The following is a 9,746-nucleotide window of genomic DNA, read 5'->3' on the forward strand; positions in this document are numbered from 1 at the left end:
CCGGCTCGGGCAGCTCTCAAGGCTGATGGGGGAAGGGGGAGTTGGCTCTCAAAACAGTGAGCATTGCCTAAAATAACTGGCAGCTCAAGCAACTGAGCTGAGAGCCTCAATCCCTAATGGTTGCACACTGGCTTTGTGCCCAGCCAAATAAATAGCTAGGGGTATTAGTGGTCTCTGATGCCTTCCCCCTGTAACCTCTTTCCCAGATGCTCCTGTGACCAGCACTGTTCCAAATGGCAGGCCTAGCAGTTTAGAAAAGGATCTTGACCTCTTTGCCTCTGTGGGATCAAACTCTGTCTCTGACTCCAGAAAGGTAAGGGAGTGGAGGAGGGGGTGGGATGTGATGTTCCTCAAACACAGCTAGATTCCTAGCAGGGTTGTATGTTGGGATCAGCCTACTACATTCTCATTTTCACCCCCAGGTCGTTGGTTCCATGCCAACAGCAGGAAGTGCTGGGTCTGTTCCTGAAAACCTGAATTTGTTTCCTGAGCCAGGGAGCAAAGTGGAGGAGACAGGAAAGAAACAGCTCTCAAAGGACTCCATCCTTTCTCTCTATGGTTCCCAGACACCTCAGATGCCTGCTCAAGGTACTGTACATCCTAAGGAGAGGAAAGGTTGTGCTGGCTGGGGTGTTTTGAGCAATGCACCGTAACCGAACAAACTGCTCTGAAATGTGTCTAGTGCCACACCTTGGATTCATGTGGTCCCTTTTACAATGGATGTGGGCACCTCCTTGACTCAAGTATCAAATGTGCTGCTCATGGGATGGGCCTTCTAAAGGGGCCTGATGCAATGCTGGGTGAGTTTGGCCTTCTGCTCCCTACTACTGAGACAAAGCACAAGAAAACTGAGTACAATCAAGTGGGAGGGCACGTGGTGGACAGCGCCAGGTTCTTCCTTGCCACTCACATCCCTGTCGTCTTTGCAGGTGCAATGTTCATGGCCCCTGCTCAGGTGACGTACCCTGCAGCCGCGTACAGTGGTTTTCCAGGCGTCACTCCACCCAGCAACATGATGGGAGGCATGATGGCACCGCCCGTAGGAATGATGCCACAGCCTGGCGCTGCAGGGATGGTGACTCCTATGGCCATACCAGCTGGATATGTAGGTGGCATGCAGGCAGCCGTCATCGGTGTTCCCAACGGCATGATGGCCACACAGCAAGCTGGGTATGTAGCGGGCATGGCAGCAGTACCACAGCCAGTGTATGGCGTGCAACCAGCACAGCAGCTGCAGTGGAACCTAGCTCAGGTGAGAGGGTTGTCATCATCTCGTGATCTGGGGGCTTAAACATTTCTTTCACCAAAGGGTCTTTTTAAGCATCTTGCACATAATCTAATTCTGCCAGTGGCATGGAAAGAAGATGTTCCTACTTGGAGATGGGCAGCTTCTCTGGAGTGTGAGTAAGATGCTGACAGCCTGGAATAAATGTGGGTGTCCTGGCACTTAGTCTAGTGACTGGACCAGGCCGTTTCTGCTCAGATTTCTCTGATAGAATGTGAAGTTGGTTGGCTTTTTCAGCAGGTAACAGCTCTTTTGCTGCCTGGAGCAAATGTACAGGCAACACTGGAATAGAAATATGCATATTTTTTTAATCTCTAGGAAAGTTTATCCACATGGAACTTACTTTAATGGAGCCCAGTTACAGATGAGAACGTGTTGTGATTGATCATGGCCTAACTGCTGTAATGGGGGAGATGACATACAATCTGTACCTCTGTGGCGGGGATGGACTAGATCAGCCTAACCTATTTATGTGGGGGGTTACCCAAACAGTCTGGTAAGCAGGGGCAAAATAGCAGGAGACATTACTTGAGCAGACTGAGTTGCTGCTGTAGATAAGCTAGCTTAACTAGCCCATGCTGATGCTCTTAGCTCTGATGCCTATTTCCAGGCTTATCAGTTTGCCAGAGCTTGTAAAACGAACACCTGCAGAAGCAATGTGCGTGACTGATTCTTCCCCTGTTTAAAGTCTATTGCTGCGTTGCATCTGTCCCTTGGAATAGGCTCAGAAAGGGGTGACACTCTCATATTGGTATAATTAGACTGGGACTTGGTCTGGGTATAGCAGTTCGCTGAGCCTTTGTAATTGGATTGAAAGTAATTCAGTCTAGCCTCCCTGGGCACCTAGGAAATGAGATTGTACTACGTTGATTTTAGCCTTGCTTTGTAGCAAAATCTCCATTAAATCGAGCACTCGCAGCTAATTTTCCTGCAGATGGGCGGGGGCTAGATTCCTTCATTGTCCTTGGGTTGCACTGCTTTCCCATTTGCTTCTGGAAGGCACATGCCTGGTAAAGCACTGTTGCATCTACTTGATGTGAACATGTACCGTAGTACTTTTATTGCGTAGCAGGTTGTGCCCCACTGATGTAGCTTGCTCGGCTGTTCCACTGCAGTCTTAGCAGTCTCATCCGTGCAGCTGATGAGAAGCAGCACCCTTTGCTTTCACTGCCCACAACCAGTGCCTCCACAGTCCTGTGCAGCTGTTAGCTGCAGCTGTGTGACCCCCTGCCCCCCGAGCCGTTTTGCAAACCCTCACTTCTGCAAGGGTGGGAGGGAGGCTAGGAACCTGACCTGTGAAAAACCCAGGTTCTGCTGCACTGCAGGTCAGCAGCATTAAGCACGTGCTTGAAGCCCAAGCACATACCAAAGTACTGTTCTAGGCTGGAAGCCTCGACTCGTGTCTGGTTGGTATTGGAATGGCTTCCCTGACTGACCTGGCCTTGATTTGTCTCCTCTCCTCCTCCTCCTCAGATGACCCAGCAGATGGCTGGGATGAACTTTTATGGCGCTAATGGCATGATGGGATATGGACAGTCAATGGGCGGAGGAAGTGCCCAGGGAAGCAATCAAACCCTCAGCACTCAGATGTGGAAATAACCCCCCCTGCATTCTGACCACTTCTCTGCCTTCGTTCTTTTTTTTTTTTTAACTGCTCCATGAGACATTGAGGGTTTTGGGGCGGGGTTTCCCTTTCTGATGCTCTGCTCAGCCTGAGCCTCTCTTTCCATAACTGAGACCCATCTCTGCCTTGTTTGCTGTCAATGCTACAGCGAAACCTCAGTGGCCAGAACACCACTTGCAGCTCCCCTGCACTCTGCACAGTCAATGCACACTCGGAGGGGCCATCTCTTCCCCCTTGAGCACACGCACGCAGCTTCACTAATGCTTCTGGGATCATCTCTGCATTCAGAGAAAAGGACATCCTGGAGAAATTGTGACTGAAGTAGTGGATTGAGTATTTAGTACTGTCTGCACTTACAGGCCTTTTTAGAGATCACTTAAGCAGTGGTACTAGGTGGGAGAGGGGGCAGGTCACTAATGAGCCTTTATTTGGTGCTGAGGAACGGGATTTTAATACAACCCAAACCCTAAGGGGCAAGAGAGTCTTGCCACCTGCGTTTTCTTTTCTTTGCTGTGGAGTTGTCTGGAGCTGAGGCCTTGCTGGGCTTGGCTGGTCAACCTTCATTGGAACCAAAGTCATTTTTGAAGGCCCCTGCTGTGAGCAAGCGGGATCTCCCACGGCGCGGGGCACAAACCGTTTGGAATGTGAAACTTGCACTTCTTCAGAGTGGCTTTTTTTTTTCCCCCCCTGTCTAATCTGTGGTGTTGATGTATTTAAAATGAGCAAGCAAACTTTTAATGAACTAACAAAGAGAATTTACTTTATCAAGGGCCAAGAGCTTGTCGTAAAGCTTTTTCTTACACTTTAAAAAGTGATTCTGACATCCTAATTTATACTTTTTCATATTGCTTTGTTTTGTTTTGTTCCTATGTAAGCCCAGTTCCTGGCTATCTCCTGACCTTCTGGTCTCTAAGTATAGAAAAGTGGGTGCATTAGACATTTTTTTTTCTTTTCTTTCCATCGCATCCACATCCCTAGAAAACATTCGCTTGAAAGACTTCATCAGTGTGAAATAAAAAAAGTGAGAAGCTCTCGGTTTACTTTATCCTGTGTATATGTAAATTCCTTAATAAAATATTGCAGTGAAACATCAACTGACTTCATAACTTTGTTTTGCTTTCTACCTATTTCATGCCAGGTCTGAGATGCAGGTGAGACGGTGAGTTAATCTAGGTGCACAGTTTGGATTCATAGTTGATTAGTTCAATCTCCTTTTTATTCCTCAGTGGGGATATAACCAGGTTGTGCACTGTATTCTAATCTGGAAATTTATCTGAAGGCCCTGTGCTATAACTTTGTCTAGTTGTGTAACATCATGTGTTAACCAGACCTGTCAATTAATTCACACAGGGTTTGCCCTTTTAGTTGAGAGAAGAATTATTCTAACTATAAGAGTGTTCTGATTATTTTGGGGGGTTTGGTTTTTTTGATAGCAAATCAAGCAGGACTTGGAAACGTAGTAGACACAGTGGACCTGCTCCAACTGCAGCAAGTTACAAAGCTCTAACTCCATTCCTCTGATCGGTGTTTTGATCCAGAACTGAATTCAAACAGTTTTTGTGATGATGCAGTGGAAGAATGGCTAGTCCAGCATGTAAAACTCAAACTCTCTACTTCATTTGTTAATAGGGCGCTAAACATCTCACCGGTGTATATAGGGTCTGGAAAAGTGCCCTCCTAAACTTCTGCAGAGGACAGGTACTGCAGGATTGGGGACGGACAATGTCCTGACTCGTACTACGGAGAACTTTTTTTTCCCAGTGAAAGTGTGTTGGGTTTGAAAGCATCTACTGCTATAACAGAGCTGGCGTAGTGGACAGGAGAGGAGTGATCTAATACAAGTCAAATCCTGCTCACACAGTACTGCCTCATTAAGGAGGGTACCCCTTTTGGCTCTTATAGGAAAACTATTTCAAATGGTTACCTTCTGCTAAATCCTGCGTCCCTACCAAGCACAGGGTGATGAAGGCACGTACCTTGGTAAGAATAGCTTTTGCCGTGTAACTGCCTAACAGCAGTTTTAGGCCTTGTAGCTCAGGTTAACCGATGACCGCATCGCAGTCTTCCCAGGCTCTACTCAACTTGATGCATGCCTATGACCTTGGCCATTCCTCTGATGCTACACTATGCTCCTTTCTTCCCCGTCCACCCCCAATCCCCTGCCTTCTCAATCACGCAAAGCCCTTTACTTGACGTGTGGGGTCAGAGGTGGAATGTCTTGCATAAGAAATATTCTGCATTCCAAGCACAGGACAAGCGAGCAGTTTTCAAACTGGCTTTTAATCGTCTTTACTTGCTGCCCGAATACTGTACATGCAGGTAGAAGCCAATGAAGAATGTGAACATCTCGCTCTTTGTTTTTGTTTAGTTTCTCCTTGGAAAATTGGCTAAGAATATCTTACAAAATAGCGTGCACCCTCCCAAGTCATCAAGTCTTGCTGCATATAAACCACAAATATACAAGGAGTTTTACATTAGGAAAGACCACGCACATATATAAAACATTACATAGCACAGGTAGAAAATTGCCATTTGCTTTTGAAATCTACTACCTTTCTCAAGTACCCATCACAAGCCCATCCCTGTGTCTCCAACCATGGAATGGGAGTGAGAATAATTCACCCCTTCTGTGATGATTTTTTTCCCCTTGTCTAATGTCAAGTTGTTTGTTTCTGAATCTGTCATTAAGCCAAGAAGCTTATTTCAAAACGGAAAACGAGGGACGTAAGAGCTCCATCAATGAAAGCAGCCAGACCTGACCTGCACTAGCTAAACTGCTTTCTTCCCTGCAGGATAAATGCCCATCCCAACCCTGAAGTGCACAGGTACTGTTTCAGATGTTAACTGCTCTTCTTTTGACTTTCAAATGGAAAAGTTTATAAAGCTTGCTAAAGACAGTAAGCACCTCTGGTATCTGCCACTGAGTTGGGTAGAACTAAAACATCTCTACCATTTCAGTTTTGTACTTACGGGAATTTGAGGCATTTCTGTTGCTGGGGGTCCAATTTCCCTCTTAACTACTGTTCCGAATCGAGGGAAGGTAGTGGTTTTTGGCTGGCTTAATTAGTTTGGAGCAAGGGCCATGCAATCTGTTACAACAGAAGCACCTTCAATTCAAACAGCTGCAAGGCTGTAGCAATCCAGTTAGCTTAAAAATACCCGTCTTCCTTTTGGCTTCCCAAAAGGAAGCTTAGCTCTAGGAACTGAGCTGCTCTTGGTCATTCATGCCTGGCTGCGCAGCATTAGGCTTCCAGCAGATCTTCAGGAGCTGCCCAAACATTGGACCCAAAGATGTCCTTCCTGCTCAGGTGTGTTAATAGCTCCTTAAATCATCTCATTTCCCTTTCAAATTAGGAGTCTGGCCGAGGTTGAAAAGGATGATCTACCTTTACTTAAGCACAGAGTGAGGGTAGGACTTCTCAAACCCTGCAGTTCACTGGAAGCAAGAGTCTTGCCTTTCGCTGACACTTGTGCTCTTGGTTATTTACAGGTAGATGCTTTGGGAAAATCCCATCCTTGGTTTCTTTTTTACCCTTTTTCTGCCTTAAGTAAGTTTGTATAGCTGAGCTATAAGCTCCTGAAAATAATGACAGATTCTTGGGTGTCGGGCACCGCTACAGCGGCCCACATACTTGTTTGTATTACGCTGTTTTGAGGTGGGGAGTAGGACGGCATGATGGGGGGAGATTTTATTTAGCTTTTTAACTGCATGAAAAGATCAAGCCCTTTTTAAGAAAACAAGGCCACCAACTTCAAAGTGCTAACGTTCGAGAGGCATTCGGTGCCAGAATACCTGGCCGGTTGGTTACAGAAGAGGGTAGTGCAGCTACCTCCAGAGAAAAATAAAAAAAAAGATGCCATTTCCAGCATCAAAACATTGCTTCAAGATCCTTGCTATAAACATTAGGACACAATCCTCCTTTCTAGCAAGTGCTGGGACGTCTTGTCCGTACCCAGTACGTGGACAATTGCCCCTTGAGGAACAGACAGGTCATCTGTGACGCTCCCTTTTCAAATTGAAGTAAAACCCCTCTGCTTCCTCCTAAGGCTTCCTCTTTCCACCTGCACTCAATGCAAATACTGTAGGGAGAGAGCAGGGTCCCCAAGCTCCCCCTTTTGTATAGCTGCTTAAAAGCCCTCAGATCTCACATCTGAGCCATGTTGACTTCTTTGCTGGCCCTTAGAAATAAAAAAAAAAAAGGAAGAAACTTTGCCGGATGAGGGAAAGGTCTAACATCCCTGTGTGCCAAAATAAGGGTAAGAGAAAAGGTGCTAGACCTTTTAGAGAAGAGGTGGAAGAACAGAAACCTCAAGGCCAATTTTTGCGGCAATGGTGTGTTGTCAAGCTGAATTATCCCACGCTCAAGAGAGCCTCAGCGCTTCTTGTATCCCTTACCCTTTAGCTTGGCAATCGTTACCCAGTGTGACAAAGCAGGAGCAGACCCAGAAGCACAGGCTTTGGAGCAGACGTGTTGATGAATGCCCCAACACACCTGCCCTTCATCACGGACATCTAAAATAAAAACCGAAACAGTACAGCGCGCTGAACTAGTTATAAAAACGTGAGGTATACTAATGATGCGAGTGCCAGAAGGGCCGAGTACTTGCACTGCTCAGTGCATCTCAGTGGCGGTAGTGTTGTCCTGGGTCTAATGTCCAGGGAAACGCGCTAGACACGTGATTGGGGTGGAGAGGATTGGTTTGGTAAAGGGTGTGATGGTTGCCCATATAAACAGTGAGACGAATGGTCAGCCCCTTTCCTGAACTTGCTTTCCGTTCTCGGGTCCCGTCTTCAGAGTGTTTATTCCACAATGTACCGTTGCCACTTAATGTGACTGGCCGAGCAGATAGCTCTCCTCTGGACGTTGTTGGAGCAATAGGATTTCTGCTTTGTTCCATACAGGATGCCAGTATTTGTATTTCCCCCGCTCCCCTCCACTCTAGTTGCTAGCGGCCGCGTGCACGTCCAGGTTAGCTTCAAAGCAGGTATTTTCCTGGCACTAGGAAGCTTCCCTGCAGGCTGCCACAAGTGTAGCATACAACAGTCTTCAGTACTTGAACCTCCAGCCAGCTCCGTGGGTCCTAGCATGTCTTTGCATCTCCCACTAGCACAAAACAGAAGAAGACCTCCATTTGAAACAGCCTTATTGAGAGCCTTTTAGGACCGACACAACTAGCAGCATCCCCTACTGCGTCGTGTCACAAGTTGCTAACCGTTACTGGAAGGAGAGGAGTGATTTTTTTCGGCATGTACATCTCTAGCCGCTAAGTGCTCACAGGAACTAGAGAAACGTGGCAACATATTTCTGCCGTGGGTGATGGAAACAATAGCGGCCGTGCTTGGGATTCAACCGCTAAGAAGCACGGTGGCTAAAAAAGCATGTGAAAGGCTGGCATTTTTCAGTATGGGAATGCATCAAAAGGAGTGCCTGGATGTGTTTCACAAGCCACCTGCGTGGGCAACTGCTTTGGGTTTGTGTTTGAATCAACTAGAGATCATTGGAAAGGGGATTATTTGCCTGCATCAAAACCAGGCCAGTGCTGTTTCTACAGATGGTCTTCCGCTTAAAGGCCCCTAGATTACGTACTGACGCTACGTATTCCAGCAGTCACCGATGCAATGGACACTGTTTCAAGGCATTGGAAGTACATTCTCACGTGTGCATGCAAGGCTGGAAACAGTCTTTCAAGAAGCTGAGCAGATCAGATCTATCAGCGAAAACAATCCTGACCCAAGTCCTTTGGCTAATAGTTTCCGTCTTCTCTCCGAAAAACAGATGCATTTCGTATACAGATGAACTGTTTCAAGTGCCATGTTCAGCACTGCTAGCAGAGCCAGGGAAGTGGTTAGGGGTGGAGTACTTGTTATAATCTCAGTTGCACGTGGTATTTTCTGGTCCAGCTTCGGGGATTCTGAAACCGGCTGGCAAAAACCGGGATGGCTCGATGCCTCCTTTGATTGTTTTGCAAGACCAAGTCTCAGCTCCCACCACATTCATTAGTACCTTTGCAAATGCCACGAAGCTGACAGCATTGTAATATGCTGTCGGGTGAGGGCCCACCCTTTGCTCTTGCCATATGGATTGGCAAGTAGCTGCTAGACGGCTCCATATACTAGCAATAGGGCCTTAAGCGCTGATCTGCTTTAAAGCATCTTCACAGCATCGCCTAAAAGGAATGGGATTAAACAGTACCAGTCGTGGATTCAAGTCACATTCTCTTGCTAATGGTTCATGTAATCCTGCCCTTCCTTTCATTAAGGGTCTGTGAAACTTGTACAGCAAAACACAAAGCTTCCCCAACAGGCCCTGGCTTTACAGTTGCTCGCAACCTTGGAGCAGTCCCCGCTGTTTGTGCGAGCGCGTCCAGCTAGCCAATTCCTAATCAAGCTACCTAATTCGGCTCCTAGACTGTAGGCAAAGTTTCACTCCAGACCTAATTATGGCCAGTCAGGCCTATTGCTAGCTTCCAGCAAGCCTAGAGCCAAGGCCGAGTTTGCATCAGAGCCGTGCAGGGTTGCTCTTTATAGTGCATGGTTGCAACTGGCTTTTGCTTGTAATTATTTGGGGTGGGGGATATTAATGCTGGGACTCAAGGGGAAGTCATTTAGGCAGTTCATCCTCATAACTGCCGTAGGGTGCCTGGGGTGAGATCCTGACGTCTCTTATGCCAGCGCCACTCCTCTGACCTCAACTGCGTCGCTTCTGCCCACAAAATCAGCATTATTGCATAACTCGGTGCCATGCACGTCTTGCTGGCTTCCTGGGGGCTGGCTACAAAGGCAAAAAGAGACTGCAGGCAGGTTCAGCTTAAGACAAGCCAGAGCCACGGGTGAGT

General features: G+C 47.1%; 1 protein-coding gene across 1 annotated transcript in view; it reads left to right on the forward strand.

Moving 5' to 3' along the window:
* The window catches only part of SMAP2 (small ArfGAP2), a 43,322-nt gene extending 39,319 nt beyond the window's left edge, over positions 1–4,003 (forward strand). The window contains exons 7-10 of the mRNA XM_019512245.1: positions 207–313; positions 423–588; positions 930–1,252; positions 2,759–4,003. Of these exons, the coding sequence (XP_019367790.1) occupies positions 207–313; positions 423–588; positions 930–1,252; positions 2,759–2,884 (722 nt within the window). The 3' untranslated portion in view covers positions 2,885–4,003. The remainder of the gene's footprint in view (positions 1–206; positions 314–422; positions 589–929; positions 1,253–2,758) is intronic.
* The last annotated feature ends 5,743 nt before the right edge of the window (positions 4,004–9,746 follow it).

The sequence above is a fragment of the Gavialis gangeticus genome, unplaced genomic scaffold, assembly GCF_001723915.1.
Source record: "Gavialis gangeticus isolate Ggan-Ray unplaced genomic scaffold, GavGan_comp1, whole genome shotgun sequence".
In the NCBI taxonomy this organism is placed as follows: Eukaryota; Metazoa; Chordata; order Crocodylia; family Gavialidae; genus Gavialis; species Gavialis gangeticus.